The 19,868-nt window shown below is 48.1% G+C and overlaps 1 protein-coding gene across 8 annotated transcripts in view; it reads right to left on the bottom strand.

Annotated features, from left to right (window-relative positions):
• The window catches only part of ZMYM4 (zinc finger MYM-type containing 4), a 1,395,070-nt gene that overhangs the window by 290,854 nt on the left and 1,084,348 nt on the right, over positions 1-19,868 (bottom strand). For all 8 annotated transcript variants that reach the window (XM_078681133.1, XM_078681129.1, XM_078681130.1 and 5 more), the window contains one exon: positions 19,462-19,613. In XM_078681133.1, coding sequence (XP_078537259.1) covers positions 19,462-19,613 — 152 coding nt within the window. The remainder of the gene's footprint in view (positions 1-19,461; positions 19,614-19,868) is intronic.

Raw genomic sequence — 19,868 nt, 5'->3', positions numbered from 1 at the left:
TTTGAGAGCTGCTGAGTCGCCCTCCTCCTACAACTGTTGGTAAATATGCTTGGTAAATAAAGGAAAGCTGGTCCTTACTTTGCTGCCTCGGGCACGGGCCTGCTGTCAATAGAGGAAGAGGATGCACAACAATGTTGTGAGAAGTTGGCCTGATGTGCAGTGCTCACTATTCTAGTGATCACTATATATCAGTCCAAACAACCCTTATTGATGATTGGTTGTAAGTCAACCTTATAGACCAGCTATCCTAGTAGCATGGATACGAGCAGTCTAAGGCTAAGACTCTAGAGGGCGTGTTAAGCCAGCTGTTTTACCATCACATTACCCCTTGAACACCCAGTGAAAGGACACCACACAAGTGTTATGAAAATAAACAGTGTATTTATTAGAATCACAACAACCCTGTACTCTTTATGAGGACAGGGTGCTAGGCACACAACAAAACTCTTACGAAAATACTTAAGTTAGCACGTTATACACAAATGCCCGAGGGGCACGAAAAACCATATACTTAAAAAGTGGAATGCGAAATTACTAGCAGGTAAGTACAGTACTAATAGGCTTTGGAATCGCTAGGACTTAACTAGGGAATCGTTAGATTACTTCTAGGAGACCTAGGGGACTCGGGTGCAGAGTGTGCACTCTCACGCGGGATGCGGGACAAAGTCTATGGAAGCTAGTAAAGGCAAAGTTAGTGTTTACGAGCGAACCCGACCTGGTAGGGAGAAAACGACAGTGGATCCTGACCCTTGGATAGTGAGGCTATGCTGGGACACCGAAGTGCCGAAGTTACCTAGCCCAGGGGCTGCAGCTGCATAGGTCTGAAAAGACGTCGGGGATCTCGTTGCCGGACCAGGAGCCTGGAAGAAGGAAGTTGCTGGCAGGCGACCAGTGAAGAAAAGTTCGGTGGATCCAAGCCTGGATCAAGGAAGAAGAAAACCTGAAAGCAGAGGGGACCAAGTTCTTGAATCACTAGCCAGTGATTAAGTGGGCACCAGGATGGCACCGGGCGAAGTCACCGCAGTCAGGTGAGTGGGCGCTGCTGGGCTCTGCAGTCTCTCGGACCAGGAGGCGTTGTCGGCGACCAGGATGGAGGTGCGAGCTGTCCCACGAAGGTTCTTGCTGTCGACGTCGCTGGACCCAGGATTGGGCAACAAGTCTTGGCAAATGCAAGGCCCACGCGGTGGACCTAAAATGGCGTCTTGGGTGGACCAGGAGGGTCCAGGGTACTTCTCCGATGGAGGGAAGCAAGGGCCAGTCTGGAGCAACCAGACCAGCAGCAGAAATGTCGTCGGGCGTCGTCGGGAAGGCCACAAGCCAGCGGGCTAGTAGCCAAACAACGCGGTGAGCAGCCAAAAGCAGAAGGGCCCCACGCAGATCGTGGAGATGCTGGGGGGCTGCACTTCGGTGCTGGAGCTGCTCAGGGTCGGGGCTTCTCGGACCCCAAAGCACTCACCAGGAATTCACTCGGCGGGCTTGCTGGAAAGAAGTCGTGCAGTCTTGAAGATGGCCGGTCCCTCGAGGTCTCGTCACACCCACGAATCTCAGCGTGACTGATGATGCAGGTAGAGGTCAGAGGTGCCAGGGAAGCCGGTTCTCGTCGAGCTGGGCAGTCTTGATCCGGAGGAGAGACTTGCAGCAGACCGCAGTGTTCTTAAGATGGTGCCTGCGGATGCAGGGTGACTACTCCTTAGTCACAAGGGAGAAATCTTAGGAAGAAGTCTTGAGTTCCTTTCGTGGAAAGTAGTTTCAGGATTCAAAGATGATCTGATTTGGAAGGGGGCCAGTCTCTACCTTTATCTGGGAAAAGGGGGCTGGCACGCGACTAGGTCCTGCCCTATGGGTGGGACCAGGAGGGGGGTGGGTACACCCACTTCCTTGGCGGGCTTTCCCCAGGCCAGGGGCTGGAGTGCCCCTGGAACTGGTTTCAGCCGGCCTATGCACAGTGAGCACCGGGGTGCCACTTGCAGTCACCTTCCTCTAAAGCCCTGCCTACCTACAATACACAAAACCCTGTCTGGGACGGTGCTGGCACCGCCCCTGGCAGGAAACCCTTTGTCCTTATCTCCTGCTCTGGGAGGACTCCCAGCAGCAGGAGGGCAGACTTGTGTCTCGGTGGCAGCATCCATTTTGTGGATGCTAAGGCTCTGTCTGACTTTTAACCGGGTTATAGGTTACATGCATGTCGTGTCCCTCTAGAAGGGTGGAATGCTAACCCCGTCGCCAGAATTGGCGAGGGGTTAGTATTCCAATTCGTATGACACCTTACTCGACATGTTTTGATAAAGCGATACCAGAGTTGGCATATAACCGCGAGGATTATAATGCACTTAAGAGTATATGGTATGCGATATCATGGAAACGGGTAAGGGATGGGTCCCGAAAGCCGCAGACAGGCTCAGCTCATGCCAGAGCACCATCTCACACGATTCCAAGCACTCTGCCTTCAGGATTGTTAAGGCCTGCCATAGGAGTGACTGATAGGAGATCTGTGTGTCCATTTTAGGGTTAGATATAGGTATACTATATCTAAAGCAAAGGGTGAGTACACCACCTTGCCCCAGCTGTCGTGCAGCCAGTTGTGTCAGTTTAGTTAGTCAGCCCAGGGGTGGCATAATACATGCTTCAGCCCCTGGGAGACTTCTGGGTGCACCTCAGCCCTGGGTACAGGGACTTGGAGAGGGCCCAGTGCCAATTCAGTACCTAAGTACAATTTGGATAGAGAGAACAGCTAGGCTGTGGGTCTGATTAGCAGGCCCACAGCCAGGGAAAGTCGTAAACCAGTGCAGCAAAAAGCAAAAAAATCTGGGTGATCATAGGATTGCAGACCCTACTCTCCTACAAATGTGCAGTACAAAAATTGGAACAATGGGGGAAGGGCTGACAGTAGGGTGCTCCGACTGACTGTCGAGTTAATAAGTGCAGGAGTTTGACTTGTCATCCCCTCCCACAAACTGCCCTTCACTAAGATTCAAATCACTTCAATACCTTTAGTCCCTGGAAGCCTCCCTTTCTGCTCATGACACGCAGACTGTAACTAATGGGTCAATGTGTGAGTCTTTCTGACCCCTTTTTTTATTGAAAGTGCCACATGACACTGTACAGCGGGTGACAATGTAGAGGACTATATAGGTGGCGGCCCACAAGGGATCTTAGTAGAAGATGACAGAATATTGTACGCCTATTCCACCTTTGCTCACGGGGAGAGGAGTTGGCCTAACGACTAGGGCGGTCAACCTTGAATCTGGGGAACCGGGTTTGAGTCTCGGCAATGACGCTGAACATCCTTTGATTCTGGGCAAATCACTTAATCTCCCTATGCCTAACAAAAATGAATGTTTCCTCATGTAACGCAACTGGTGCTATGTAAAGCGCTCTGAAACCCGATACGGGTCAAGTTTGCGATATATAAAACTCCGATAAAAAAAAGAGCAACTCCTACTGGGACGGGTATTCCAAAGCACACTAAGTTAGTCACCATCTTGAACAAGGCCATATTGGACAACTGCTCAATATTCAACACTGATTTTTGGTTGTGGTTTATTTTGCTTACATCAACGGAACACGGCCTTGACTTGGAACTCCAACAACTACAATTAGTCTAGTTCGTTTGTACGTAAGCTAATGTGTTAGGTATAAAAAAAGTAGCCTTTTTATGGCCAAACCGCTGTGTCTTGTAATTTGCTGTTTACAGTAGAATTATGGTAGCGGAGCAGGGAGCAACATGAGACTCACAGTAGGACTGAGGAAATAAATGTCAGGATGGCAGGAGACGGAGCCTTATCAGTCTGCGCGAGATGACATTCTGAGGTTACCCAATCATACGGTTTATCCTCTGTGGAGCCTGTTACTCCATTTAACATGGTGTCCCTGGTCCAGAAAACCACAATCTCTGAAGAATATTAGCAAGGTCAGTGTCAGTGGATTAGGCAGGCCAGCTGTGCTTATCATTAGCTCACCACATTAACAAGAGATTACTAAAAACACACAATGCCATTAATTGTCATGCATTTCAAGCATTTCCGTCAAGCACTCCCATTTTTACTGGAATGATCTTAAAACAACTCCTCCACAGATTAATAAACCAAAGCTCCAGTAAAACCACAGTAGCAGGACAAAACAGTGCAAAAGCCATCAGACAGGCCCCCTTGACTTTACTGCGCTGTGACAAAAGAGCAGTGGGCCCCAATGCAAGCAAGAAAATTGGGCCTCAATCCACCAGTTTGGTGGTTAAAAGAACCAGATACTGATTGGGGTGGATTATGTCACCCGCATCTCCAGGCCCTGAAGCACTGCACCTGCTTCACTATTACAGCTACGCTCCTTGGCTTAACTGGACAGGACAGAGTGTCTGTTGAGGGGCAGAGGCAAGCTCGCTGTAGACAACAAATTCACAGATAGTTGTAAGTTTCCAGAATTTGGAGGTTCCTCATAGGCCTCTGCACATTTGGGAAAGCTGGAGTTTCAACCAGGGCCTCTGGCCATGCCATCGACGTGCGCCAAGGGACGGTTGTTAAAGGCACCAAGTCAACTCAAAAACGAAAGAGCTGAAGAGGGCAAACAAATATCCACCCTCAACAGCTGAAAGGTCAGTCAGTAAACAACAACATTTCCCAAGGGGGCCATTTTGCTGACCTTCAGGAAATGAGGCGGCCCCTCAGAACTGGACACCAAGCACGAATACGGTGCAAAATACCCTAAACAACTAAGATAGTGTACACAATATAAAACAATATAGCCAGGAGGAATGAAGCAGCGGTGTCTGGCGTGGTACTCTACACGAGCGCGTTCAAGGCCTCGCACTCCATTTCTGCTTTCTGCAAATGCTGACAGCAGCGATTTAGAGACAATGCTACTGTCTTTCGCACAAACGTTTTCCCCAATTCACGATCCCATAACTGCCGTGGCCTTGTGGGTAAAAAAGCCTGGTCTTTAGAATCTCTTCTAAAAAGGAGAATAAGCATGTTTGCCACGTGATCCAGAGAGAGCTGATCGAAAAGCTCACGCAACAATCCAATAAAAACCGCGGATCGATACCACCGCGGCCCAGTGTTGTGCTGACTGCACGGCAGCGTCCCCTCAGGATTCCCCCCCGTGTAAAACCGCTGTCCCAAACAACAGTCCGAGGCCGGGAAAATTGTACCGCAGTAGGTGCAGGGAAAAAAAGTTAATGCATCAACAACACAAAGATTGGAAAAACAGCCAAAATAGATTGGCAAATAATGAAGAGAAAAGCTGCAGGGGCCGTTTTCCAATTAAAGTGAATGTCAGAGACGGGCTTCCGGCTGACCACAGCCAGTCTACAACACCTGCACCCCGTGGCCATCTTCACGTCCCCAGTCGTCGCTCAATAAGAACTGACCGGAGAAAGAACCTGCAAGACCCCAGCGACTGACGGGCTGACAGGCGCATGCATAATGCATGGAACTAGAAGGATGTAAATACACCCTGTGTCAGAGACTGACAGGCACAAACCCGCCGGACAGACACACACGATTGTACCCCCTCCAGACAGCGCGCTCGGCCAAGTACAGGTTCACACAGACAGCCACACAACAGAAAACTCTACAGAAAAACACGGACAAGTCCTCCCCTTCCACACAACACACACACAAGCTTAATACAGACAGAGCAACTCAGCACACGCACTCTATACAAATCAAGCACGACCACCCCACCCCACACACACACACACACACACACACACAAACCATAATTGACAAGCGCAGGCTCAAAACACACAGCCATTCAGTATTTACATTCCACACAAAAACACGCACCAGCCCTATCCACCCACATTACACACGTTGGCAAGCTGGCTCCATATAGACACATGCACTCAGACACGTCCCTCCACACACCACACACTGACAAGCGGGCTGCACATAACGCGCACAGACCTAAAAAAATATAGAAACACGCTAATATATATATAACGACACCCGCTGACTCGAGACATAACTGCCCCTGCACACAACACACATGCACGAGCACACAGATACTGCAAAAGCACTTACTGACCACAAGCACACACATATACCCACAAACATGTACACGGGCACGAAGCACACATACGTGAGGTCCATGTACACATATATACACTCCACGCACACAAAGTAAAAATACTCGTAAACTACACAGGCAAACACTGACTTTCATACCCACAGATCAGAAACACATTCACAGACCAGTCGCACACGTATGGATTCACACAAACACACGCGCCAGGCAGATAAACACAACCCCGCACAGCGCATCATAAATCCGCCCGCAGCGCTCACCATCCCGGGCCTCCTCTCCACGGCTGCAGTTGCTTCAAATGTGCTTGATCTCCTTGCCGATGTGACAGTGGATGACAAAGGACACGTTGTTGTTGGTGCTTGGCTCCTTCAGCGGTTTCATCCTCACCAGATAGAAGGCTTTCTTCCGCGCCGTCCCCTGGCCGCCCGTGTCTGGGGCACAGCCCTCCCTGCAGCCCTGCGGCGAGGGGGAGGCGGCGGCGAAGGAAAACATCCCGGGCTGCCTGGCGTGTGTGAGATCCGCCATCCGTGCACTCCTGCAGCCTCAGCGCCGATCTGACACACCGGCCCACTCACACATACACGGGATTAGGAGAACAAGCGGAGGACTCAGCAGCTTCTCTACTTCTTCACTGTCGGGCAGAAATGGTTCAGAAAAGCGCCGACATTTTCGTGATTCGGGGGCGTGTTTTTAGCAGTTGAGTGACGGATGACGTCACGGCTTAAAAACTGCAAAAAAACACGCCCCCGAACTGCAAAAAGACGGGGCTTGAACAGAGTATCGCCTTTCTCCTCCAATGGCTGGCCTCCGTTTAGGAAGCCAGCCAATGGAGAAGAGGGGCGGGTTCAAGCCCCACTGTAGCCAAAACATAAAATCTCAGGCTCCGCCCACACTGCTTATGCAGTGTGACGCTAGGCCCGAGACCTAAAAAGGAGCTAGTCAAAATATGACTAAGGGTACCGCTCTCTCCGGATTTGCGCTGGATGGCGCGGAAAAAGAAAAAACTGATGTCAGCGCGCATGGGTGTTGTCTAATTAGATACCGCAACTTAATACCGGCGATCACCATGCCGAAGACGAACCCGGAGTGGACCGACGCCACCTACCGATGCACAGGGGAACTGCTATGGAAAAATATCTGCAGAACCACTCTGACACCTGGGGGTAATTCTAAGGTAAGGAATCTATAACAAACTGTCTCTTTCAGATGGTCGCAGCAACTCAGACAGCACTCCTGGGCTCATTGAGCTTAGGAGCAACTCTGTGGCGTCGTGGTCTTGGTCCTCAGTGCTCGCCGGTGTTAGCAACTTGAAGACTTTGAACTACCAACTTGTCCCAGCAGGCTTCTTCAGCTGGCACTTGGAGTTCTCCTGTCTTGACTGGGCTCTAGAGACAGCTTTTCATTGAGCAGGACATAGAGGGCACAATCCCTCTCTTTGTTAGGCAGCAGGTGCAGTCCTCATTGGTGCAGCCAGGATGTCCTCCTTGGTTCCTTCTTTTAAGCCAATCAAGATAAGAGGTCTGGGTGCCAGGGGTGCCCCCCTTTATGCTGGGAAAGTGCCCTCAGGGCAGGATGTGGTGGGTAGCTAATGGGCTACCAGGTTCACTCCCACCTGGTGACCACTTCCTGTGGCATCTGGCTACCCCAGAATGCACCATTCTGCCCACTCCCAAGATGAAGAGGACCCTCTCTTGGTGCTCAAACCTCACTAGTGTAGGAAGCCGGCTCTGTATACACTATACCAAAGTGAGGTATAGTGTCCACAGAGTCCAGTGGAACCCAAAAGGTAGGCAGAGGTAAAGTAGATAGCACCTCATCTCTATTTAAGGTAGTGTTTGTAGGAAGGTAGATCCCTGACTATGGTTGCCCCCAACTTTTTGCCTGGTGTTTTGCTGGTTTCCTGCTATTCAGGACCCCAGGCCTACTGCTCTCTCTGTAAAATGGATTCCATGTACCCTGGATACTGAGTCATCTTATCAGTCCCTGTACAGTGTACCTTAGGTACCCAGGGCATAGGCGTACCCAGGGCCTACCAGGGGCTGCAGCATGTATTATGCCACCCCTGGCTGGCCATCCAAATCTGACACAACTGGCTGCACGACAGCTGGGGCAAGGTGGTGTAATCACCCTTTGCTTTAGATATAGTATACCTATATCTAACCCTAAAATGGACACACAGATCTCCTATCAGTCACTCCTATGGCAGGCCTTGACGATCCTGAAGGCAGAGTGCTTGGAATCGTGTGAGATAGTGCTCTGGCATGAGCTGAGCCTGTCTGCGGCTTTCGGGATCCATCCCTTAACCGTTTCCATGATATCGCATACCATATACTCTTAAGTGCATTATAATCCTCGCGGTTATATGCCAACTCTGGTATCGCTTTATCAAAACATGTCGAGTAAGGTGTCATACGAATTGGAATACTAACCCCTCGCCAATTCTGGCGACGGGGTTAGCATTCCACCCTTCTAGAGGGACACGACATGTATGTAACCTGTAACCCCGGTTAAAGTTAGACAGAGCCGTAGCTCCACAAAATGGATGCTGCCACCGAGACACAAGTCTGCCCTCCTGCTGCTGGGAGTCCTCCCAGCCCAGGAGGCAAGGACAAAGGGTTTCCTGCCAGGGTCGGTGCCAGCACCGTCCCAGACAGGATTTTGTGTATCCTAGGTAGGCAGGGCTTTAGAGGAAGGTGACTGCAAGTGGCACCCCGGTGCTCACTGTGCATAGGCCGGCTGAAACCAGTTCCAGGGGCACTCCAGCCCCTGGCCTGGGGAAAGCCCGCCAAAGGAGAGGGGTGTAACCACCCCCCTCCTAGTCCCACCCATAGGGCAGGACTTAGTCGCGTGCCAGCCCCTTTTTGCAGGATAAAGGTAGGAACTGGCCCCCTTCCAAATCAGATCATCTTTGAATCCTGAAACTACTTTCTGCAAGAAGGAACTCAAGACTCTTCTCAAGATTTTTCCCTTGTGACTAAGGAGTAGTCACCCTGCAGCAGCAGGCACCAACCAAGCATCGCGGTTTGTTGCCAGTCTCTCCTTCGGATCAAGACTGCTCCAGCACGACGAGAACCGGCTTCCCTGGCACCTCTGACCTCAACCTACATCATCAGCCCAGCTGTGATCCGTGGGTGTGACGAGACCTCGAGGGACCGGCCATCTTCAGAACTGCACGACGCTTGTCCAGCACGACTCCCGAGTGACCCTCGACTGAGTGCTTTGGGGTAAGAGAAGCCCCGACCCTGAGCAGCTCCAGCACCGAAGATCAGCCCCCCTGCATCCACGAGATCTGCGTGGGGCCCTTCTGCTCTTTGCTGCCAACCGCGTTGTCCAGGTCGCTTGCCCGTTGGCTAGTGACCCCTTCACGACGCTCCACGACGACAACTACTGCTGGTCTGGTTGCTCCAGACTAGCCCTTGCTCCCCTCCAACAGAGGAGCACCCTGGACCCTCCTGGTCCCCTCAAGACGCCATTTTAGGTCCACCGCTTGGGCCTTGCATTTGCCAAGACTTGTTGCCCAATCCTGGGTCCAGCGACGTCGACAGCAAGAACCTTCGTGGGACAGCTCGCACCTCCATCCTGGTCGCCGACAACGCCTCCTGGTCCGAGAGACTGCAGAGCCCAGCAGCGCCCACTCACCTGGCTGAGGTGACTTCGTCCGGTGCCATCCTGGTGCCCACTCAAATCACTGGCTAGTGATTCAGAACTTGGTCCCCTCTGCTTACAGGTTTCTTCTTCCCTGATCCAGGCTTGGATCACTCCGAACTTTCTTCACTGGCTGCCTGCCAGCAACTCTTTCTTCAGGCTCCTGGTTCTTCAACGTGGGTTTCCGACGCAACTTCAACCCTATGCAGCCGCAGCCCCTGGGCTAGGTAAACCAAGTACCCCGGTGCTTCAGCATAGTCCAACACCCTAAGTGTTCGGATCCACCCCCGTTTTCGACCCACCTAGTCGGGTTCGCCCGAGAACAGTAACTTTGCAACTGCTAGCCTCCATATACTTTTTCCCGCCTTACGCGTGAGAGTTCACACTCTGCACACGACGTCCACAGGCCTCCTGCATCTAATCCCAGTGTTTAGAATTGTAGGCCTAGCGATTCCTGAGTCTAGAAAAGTACTACTTACCTGCTAGCAAGTTCGCATTCCACTTACTGTGTATATGGTTTTTCGTGCCCCTAGGGCATTTGTGTAAATTGTGCGACAAAGTATTTTCGTAAGAGTTTTGTTGTGTGCTTAGCTCCCTGACTCATAAAGAGTTCAGGGTAGTCTTGTTATAAATAAATATCTGTTTATTTTCATAACAACTTGTGTGGTGTCCTTTCACTTGGTGTTCAAGGGGTAATGTGATGGTAAAACAGCTGGCTTAACACGCCCTCTAGAGTCTTAGCCTTAGACTGCTCGTATCCATGCTACTAGGATAGCTGGTCTATAAGGTTGACTTACAACCAATCATCAATAAGGGTTGTTTGGACTGATACATAGTGATCACTAGAATAGTGAGCACTGCATATCAGGCCAACTTCTCACAGTGTTGTCTAGCAGTAAGGCTCTATCAGAGTGCAGTGTTAACCATTTGTTGTACACACAACTGAACTTTAGACCAATTGGTTTTGTATAAAAATATTCTTATAGTTATTTTATTTTCTAGAATCAAGCAATCTTGGCATAGGTAAGCAATACATACTTTACAGCAGTAATGCAGTTTGTAAACAGTTTGAATTGCAGTTGTAATTGTACTTTGATTTGATTACAGTAGTGTTACTGATAATGCAATATTTTTCATGATACAATACATATTCTTTGTATGGGATTTTTAGTAGAATATCATGTAAGTTACTTTTCAGATTACTTTTCTTACACAGTGAGGTATACCTGGATACTGCACTGGGACATTTCCAGTTAACAGGTAATTAAAAGCGTTTTAGTTATTTAGTTACAGTTTAAAAGGATTCCTTAGATTTTCCAACTACACACTTAGCAACTTTTCATAGAAAAACTGTCAATGTTATCCTCTGGAGAAAAATAGTGTTATTGATTCAAAGGTAAGTGCTTTGTTGTGGGAGTTGGTATACTGGGGTTAGACTCAGGGGGTCCCGCAGGGTCAAGGATGCACCTTGGTTATACCCTCAGCGGTACAAGGATGGCCAGGTGCAGAGTGCTGAGGTCCAATGTTATCCAATGGGGATAGGGGACCTCTGGTTGGTGGCTGTTGACGAGCAGCTCACTGGGTTGTGGGAGTAAAGCTCCTGGACTTAAGCTCAGGGCAAATGGGGGTTTAGGCCAGCACAAAAGATGCACCCTGAGCGGCACTGGGGCGGCCAGTTGCAGAGCGCTGTTTTGCTGTCGGAAGCCCTGTCGCTTTCAATGGAGAGTCTCTGGTTTGCAAAAGCACAGCAGACTCGGGGACGAAGGTCTTCTGGATGCAACCACCACTTGGAGAGGTAAGTTGGGATCTTGGGGGTTGGTTAGGCACCATCGGTTGGGCCACCCAAGGCCATGGAGCATCAGGGGTGCCTTTTAGGGTTGGATCTTCTTACCAGCTCCTGGTCGCGGTTTGGGAGGGGGAGGTAGGGGAGAGGGGGGAGGTTTGAGATTGCAGGCGTCGGTTGGAGGCTTAAAGCAGGTCAGGGGTCGCGGATCTCGGGTCAGGATTGCCGGGGAGACCTCCTCTTGGTATTGGGTCACTTGAACTCGGGCCATGGGCGTTGGGTGCAGAGTGGTGCAAACTCGTGGATCCTTCCAGAGCTGGAGTCTGTTTCAACAAATCCGGTGTTCACAGAGACAGAGTCTTTGGAATTGAAGGCAGGCAGGTCCTCCAGGTTCCTTGAGGTTGTCGGCTGCAGGACACACCAGGATTTTGCTGGAGCAGGTCCGAGGTGGGGACAGGCCGGTAGGACTGGGGCCAAGTCAGTGGGCGTCCTCTTCTTGTTAGCTTCAGCACTGCTGTTAGGTCCTCCTCCTTTTCCTCTTGTAGTTTCTAGTCTGAGGAAGCAAGGTTCAGAGGTGCCCCTAAATACTAGATTTAGGGGTGTCACAGGTAGGTAAAAAGGTTTGGACCAATGATTCCCTTCCCTGGGATGGGTACACCCCCTATTATGCCACCCTCCAGAGGGAGGGGGGGGATAAATCTTTCCCTAGTTGGCTGGGTCCCCCCTATCTGCAAGATAGCAGGGACTGAGAGCTGTGCTTCACCACGCCTCCTTTACCTGAGGGGTAGAGTTAGCAGAGGTAGGCACACCTCTCTTCCTCACTTGTTTTTCCCGCCGGTTCTCCTGCCCAAAGTGGGGGTCAGAACCAGTGAGGACCAGTTTTTGAAAGCAGCAAGTGGCCTGGGGAAGCTCACAAAGTTGGCAAGCCTTTGAAGCTTCCCCTTTATGAACTCTGCCCATCCTGGGGGAGGGGGCTTGGCACCTCATCCCAGGATCTGCATTGTTTCAGGTACATGAGAGCAGCAGGCTCTCGGCCCATGGGTCCAGAAACATGTCTGATGGCAGCTGAAAGCAGCCACTCAGCCTGGACACTAGTGGTAGGTCGTTTTTTAGGGAGCATCTCTAAGATGCCCTCTGCGTGCATTTTTCATTAAATCTCACCCTGGCATCAGTGTGGGTTTAATGTGCTGAGAAGTTTTCAGTGTAGCCGTTATGGTGCTGTGGAGTTTGTAATGACAAACTCCCAGCGCCATATACTATTAATGGCAGCACTGCACTTACAATGTCTAAGAATTGACTTAGACACTGTAGGGGTACAGGGCTCATGCACCTCTACCCTCACCACTGGTATTGGGCACCCAGCTAGAGGGGTGACTGATCTATGCCAGGGCAGTGGGTTGTAGGCATGGCAGACAGGGATGTGTGCCATGTCGACACTTCACTTTGTTCTGCACCAAAACACACAGCCTGCAAAGGCAGTGTGTGAGTGTAAAGGTACAGGGCCTCTAAGGGTGGCACAATAAGTGATGCAGCCCTTAGAGGTCCTCCCTGGTCACAGTTCCATGGGTAACTGTGGTTCCACTTACCAGGGGCTGACCTGTGGCCAGAGATGCAGATTGGGTTTTGTTTTCAATGCAGTTTTAGGGAAAGAACATAGGCACTGAGTACCTGATTGGCAGGGACCCAGGGCACACTCAGTCAAAGCACATAAGCAATTCAGCAAAAAGTGGGGGAAACAATGGAGAAAGAGGGCACTTTCTCACAATTAGCCATCCCCAAGGTGTGACTAGCTAACAGCAACACGTCCCTGGGGCAACCAGTTGGGCAACTGGGTTCTTCTCTCTGCTTCCCATGCTAGCAGGTCTGCCTAAATAATAGTAAATGGTGTGTCACCATGAAACCATGGTGCCATCCCTGTATATTGGGCACTCCTTCGGTTCTTGTAAAAGCAAGACTCCTAGTATCGTTTGACAAATTGTTTAATCATTCATCTGTATCATCATTATGTTTCATGGTGACATTTATGCGAATTCAGATCGTATTAATTGATCAAACTTTTGGCAACATAAGTGCAACCGATTGTTCCATTGCTCCAATGCATTTCGGGCGGAACATGCCCTTCTTCAGGGAGCTTCTGCAATAAAGCGAAAAACATAGCGCTAAGGATGGGCGTCCATCGTGCAATCTAAATAAAGTTATCAAAACGGTGTGCAAGGTCAGGGTGTTTAAGTTAACCCGGGTGAAAAAAGAATCCTGTGCGGCATATTTCCGAGTTTTGTGCGGCATGCTTACAAATCGGTGAAAATATAAGCTGTCTGTGAATGTTGTAAGGTTAACCCGAGTGAGGAAAAAAGCCTGTGCGAACCTGCTTGTAAAGTTGTTCAGTGACCGTTAACATCGAGTGTACATTAACGTTGAGTAAAACTAAAGCTGTGGGTTTTCGGTGCGGGTAAGCTACGTAACTATCATGCAGTGAATCTAGTAATTACACTAAAACGGTGGTCTGTTAGCGTGAAGAAACTTACTCGGTGCGTTGTATTCGGCAGCTACGGTCGTCGGTGTCGCGATCTCAATGCAAAAGTGTGATGCAGGAAGTGCTGTGTGTTAGTTAGATTGGTGAACATAAATCGTGAATATGCTGAAGGCTCACTGATTAGAGCGGCAGACCCTGATGCAGAGGTCTGGCCCTGGACCAGGGTTCAATTCCCGACGCGGCAGGGTCCTGAGCCCAAAATGTCCACGGACTCGATAATTCTCGCCTCGGTGCCTATTCTAATCATGGGGTCCCACGCTGCAACTCTGGGCAATAGTTGCTTAATCTCCACTACGGTGGCCCACCCGCTGCGGGATGCTTGGCTTTCACCCTGGGGATACCCAGTAGGGGTTATCTCATGGGGAAAAACCAGGACGGGTTCCCAAGGCAAGCGCCTTGATGCCTTCGGGTGATACGTGCGCTATATAAGTCGCAATACATTTACATTTACATGTATAAAATGTGCTGATATACAAGACACAATCGCGTACTGAGGGAACAATGTCAAAAAGTTAAATAAAGCATGAAAATTCTAAACGGTCATTGAGGCCCATGGGTTTCATGGACTGCATACGGTAAATCCAAGCCATCTCTCTCTGTAATAGGTGTTTGTTATTGTCCATACCCTCGATCTTTTGTACCTGTTCTAAGATCAAAAACTTGAGTTGGGACACGTTATGTCGATTTTCATTGAAATGAGTTGCTACATTAGATTTTGAGTTCTTTAGTCTGATGTTAGATTTATGCTCGTTGATACGAGTCTTTATTTTTCTCTCTGTTTTTCCAATGTAGCTTTTCCCACATGGACATTTGATTAGATATACGACATTAGAGGTGTCGCATGCAGCATTAACATATAGCTTCAGAGGAGTTCCTTTCATAGGGTGGTTCACAACAGTTCCAGTGATGATGTTGTTACAGTTTCCGCAGTTTCTGCATGGTCTGGTGCCCTTTGCAGGCAATCTCTCATGGTGCTTTTTAGTCAAAATTTCTTTTACATTTGAGCTGCGGGTGTAGGCAAATAAAGGTGGTTCCTTGAACGTAGTACCAAAATCTGGTTCAATGCTCATAATCGGCCAGTGTTTTAAGATTATTCGTTTATATGAAGTACTCATATTCGAAAATTTGGAGACTAACACCATCCTGTTGGTTTGTTCACGTGATGTTTTAGAGAATAATGTCTCCCTTGGGGTGTCAAGGGCTTTCTTTTTGGCACATTCTATGAGGGGTGTTGGATATCCTCTTGCCTCGAACCTTTCACCCATTTCCTGTAGTCTGGTTTGAGTTTGGTTGGGATCAGATGTGATTCTTCTAACTCTTAAAATTTGAGATATAGGTAAATGAGTTTTTAAGGATCCTTGGTGGTGACTAGAAAAATGTAATGCATTATTTCGATCAGTTTTTTTGCGGAATAGATCCGTCTCAAAGCCTGTGGTTGTAGTCGTGATCTTGACGTCAAGAAAGGTGATAGTTTTGTTGTTGATCTCCCAGGTAAATTGGATCATCAGCTTGGTTCAGTGAGGTCAGGGCTTGTGATAAAGATTCTTCAGTGTTCTTCCACACGATAAACACGTCGTCTATGTACCTTGTGTACATTTTCATGTTGTTTGTCCAATTGGGATTCTCATAGATGTTGGTTTGTTCAAAGTGTTTCATATAGATGTTAGCATAAGTAGGCGCGGCACAATTCCCCATTGAGGTCCCGGACAGCTGTAGATACCAATCGTTGTCCAGCTGGAAATAGCTTTGGTATAGTGTGAACATAGTTAACTCCATGAGTAATTGTTGCATGTCAGGTTCAAGATTGCTTTCAAGGATTGATTTTTCCATGGCTTCAATGCCCCCAGCGTGGGGGATTGATTTGTAAAGTGAGCGGACATCCGCTGTGCATAGTACTATGCATTCTTCTTCGGAGATCTTGATGCGGGCCAATTTTTTTTAGAAAGTCTGCCGTGTCTTGGATGTAGCTATCCATCTGTCTCACGGTTGGCTGTAAATACCGGATCTATAAATTTTCCCACGGGTTCATGTAATGAACCCCTGGTGGAAACGATAGGCCTGAACGGAGGGTCCTCTAGGCTCTTGTGGATTTTTGGTATCAGGTATATAGTTGGACTCTTGGGAAAAGGCTTAAGTAGGTTTTTTTTTGTCCAGTCGTCAATAGTTCCACATTCGTAAGCTTTTTGGACGATATTAGCCAAAATTTCTTTGAATTGTGTGGTGGGATTACCAGGAAGTTTCATATAAGTGAGTTCATCTTGTATATGCTCTTGTACCTTCCGGTTGTACATAGATGAGGTTATTACCACTAGGGCGCCGCCCTTGTCAGCTTTGATGCATTTTATTTGTTCGTTCTCGGCTAACTTTTTTAAAGTGTCATGGTCCTTCTGTGTAATGTTTCTATGTCCTTTCTTGTGGTAATTCAACTTCATGATATCTTGGTTTACCAGATTTTCAAATAAATCAATACTCTTATGGCTTAAAGGTGCTTCAAATGTACTAGCCGGTCTGAGGCCCAACAGTTGGTCTGGTTTGTTCGGTAATGGTGGTAATACATGATCAAAGTAGTGCCGTAGTTTGAGCTTCCGTACGAACTTGTATGTATTGACCTGTAGCTCTAGTTGGTTGGTTCTATATGTGGGTACAAACGAAGTGCCTTTAGACAGCAGATTTATTTCATGTTTGGTAAGCGTTATATCAGATATGTTGATGATCAGGTGTTCTTTTTCTTGTTGTCCTTCTTTGTACTCCGAGTACTCGGATGGACCGTTTCTTTCTCCTTTTCTTTTTCTTTTTCTAAGACCCCTCATGAGTCGTTTGTAATGTCTCTGCCTTCGGCTAAAAAAGGTACCGCGGTAGAAGATCCTGGTTGTTGATTCTGGGTTTCAATCCTTGTTGTCGATTCATTTGACTGGGCGAAAGTTTTTCTAAGTGGACGGTTGGAGGTGTCACTGCCGGGGGAGGACGTGTCCGTTTGCGAGTTGGGTGGTTTGGTTCTTCTGCGCTGGGCATATACATCAGCCCACTTATATACCTCTCCCAATTTATAGTCTTGGGTGTCCCTTCTGAATTTTCTAATTTTCCGGTCGTTGATTTCACGGGAATGCTTGTCTATTTGTCCCTTTATGTCTTCAAGGATCTTCCCCCATTCTTCAGTAGTTGTCATATTGGATAATTCATCTTCCACTTCTTTTATCTCTTTGCCCAAGTCGGTGAGAATGCTCGATAATTCCTGAATTATTAGTAATATTAGATCCAAGCTACATTTATTCAATACTGCGTTCCATTTTTCTTGGAAAGATTTGGAATTCTTGCACAGCGATGGTTTCAACGCTATGCGTAACCCTCTGGGGATGCGTAGCGCACGATGGTATCTTAGGAGCGTACTAGCATGTAGTTTTTGATTTACTTCCCTTTTGGACAAATATAATAACTGTCGTATACATTGTTCCTTAGTGCGATTGGAGGTGTTGGAAGCTATGTCTTCGATAATTAGTTCATAGATGCGGGCTGTTTCATTTTCATCAAAAGCCAGTGTATCTGCTTTAGCGTCAGTTGATCGAGTGATCTCATCGTATTGCATGTTGTTGGTTGCGTGCTGCCACCTGTGGGGCGGATTCGTAGATATGATTATGTTCAGAGTAGGTGGCGCATGATACAGATGAATGATTAAACAATTTGTCAAACGATACTAGGAGTCTTGCTTTTACAAGAACCGAAGGAGTGCCCAATATATAGGGATGGCACCATGGTTTCATGGTGACACCATTTACACTTGTTGAATAGACGTGCCTAGGACGGACACGTCACCTGGTGGAGCACCCAACCGTCTAAAATTCAAAAGAATCAGTTTCTTAAATAAACCTAAAAAGCTGTGTGCCACCTACTCTGAACATAATCATGCCTAAATAATAGGACAGCCCTCCTCCCTATGTGATACATGTGCCCATCAAAGGTGGCTTTCCCTTTGAAGCCTGCCTTTTGGGGCTATCACCCAAGTGGCTTCTTGCAGAAGGGAGGCAACACAACCCTGACCTGCAATTCCTCATTTTTGTTATTCCTGATAATTGTAGGTACGTCAGTCCACAAGGGCAGAAAGATGTCTTATGGAACAGGCTTCACGTGTGCCCCAGGAGCTTTGCTAAAGCTGTACACTGCAACAAGTTATATTAATTTCAACATGAGGCACAAGTTGGGCTTAATGTAATGAGTTATTTGATACCTTGGAGTGCCCACCTTGGTTGCACCATTCACGATTTAGCTAAGCTAAGGGGTCAGCATGTAACGCTGTACTTGGAAATTGGGAGACCAAGTCTTTCCACAGTAAAAACAGTAATTTTGCATGGTTACTGCCAGGCCAGGTAAAGTACATGTTCTGCTGTGTCATATGTTGCACCCCGCCTTAGAACTCAGTAGGCCTGCCAGAGGTGTGACTTACACAGATGTTCAGCGGAAGCGGTGGCTTTGCCATTGCTTTTAATGACAAAGTCAGGCTAGCAGTGCACAACTGTTCTACCAGTCTGCAGTAGCAGACTAGGGTACTTGTTTTACTTGGGGCCTCAGGGTGGCACAACCAGTGCTGCAAGCCCTGGAGTACCCCTCCAACTTACATGCCCGAGTACCACGGCACCATATACTAGGGACTAACGGGTAAGTAAGCCATTTCCAACTGGGTGTAGCCAATTAGATATACATTTCAGGGTCAAGGCACTGAAGTGTGGTTAGCAGACCTCAGTGCAGTATTGGTTCCCATACAAAGAGGCATTTTCTCACAAGTGAGTTGCACAACGCTGCCACTGGTGCAATTTCAAGTGGGCAGCGAAAAACTCTGGGGAGGAAGGTGGCTTGAGGCCACCATACATCGTAGTGTCCAAGGTGCTTACCAGTCCGGTACAAAGTCTTAACTGTGCAAACTGTAGCTTTACTGAATTTAGTAGTGTTAGTCACATCATAAGGCTGGAAGGGTTAGCTACTGAACTGAAGGAACTAAGATATGGTGCATTTTAACGCATTGACCTCGGAACAACATTCCTGAACGTCCGAGCCGGAAGGCAGAAGAAAACTACTTAAGGTGGTGCCAGTGTGCTGGTGCATGGTGGACCAAGGGTGGAGTCACAACAGATTCAATTTTCATTGAATAAAAATAGGCTGCAAAGGTCTTGGCCCAACACTAAACAGGAGTAGGCAAAAGAATTGTAAGAATGTGTTCTGGAAAGAATCTGTGTGATCAAATTTATAAACTAAGTGTACCGCAACCAGAACTATGAAACTCTTGTTGAGAAACATGGCAATAAGTAACGTCAGCATAGGAAAAACCCTCAAAAGAGATTGGGATACCATTTTTTAAGCACATATAAAAAAAAAGTGTCTGATCATTATTTATGGTGCCTAAACAATGTAGTAAGATGTTATGGGACGCACACAAGTGACAAGCACATAGGAAAAGCTCAGGCAGCAAAGGAAAACAACAATGTTGTACCTGCTGGATACCAAGGCACAGGTATAGGATGCTGTCTGGATCATACTTCTCTCCATTAGGCCTCCGCACTTCTTGTATAAAATGGAATAAACCATAACTCAGCTCACCAAACGTACAAGAGAGAATATCTTCTTTCAGCTTCATAGGGCGTACTGTGAACAAAACACCACATGCATTTAGCATACAAGAAATACTTCTGCATTAATGAAAGCAGGACTAGGCACCATCTCCGAAATATCAATCCACATCGGAGCGAAATAGAAAACACAAATTAGTACCCTGAAAAATGTTACGTACATATATAACATGTTACTTCTCCTCGTAAATGCTCAATCTGGTGGATAGTCTAATCGCAAATTTCTCGTCTACATTACTCCCAAGGCATCGGGCTGGATCTGGAGAATTTT

Source organism: Lissotriton helveticus, chromosome 3_1, assembly GCF_964261635.1.
Source record: "Lissotriton helveticus chromosome 3_1, aLisHel1.1, whole genome shotgun sequence".
Classification (NCBI taxonomy): Eukaryota; Metazoa; Chordata; class Amphibia; order Caudata; family Salamandridae; genus Lissotriton; species Lissotriton helveticus.
Note: the sequence above shows the minus strand (reverse complement) of the source record. Positions and strands in the feature narration are given on the sequence as shown.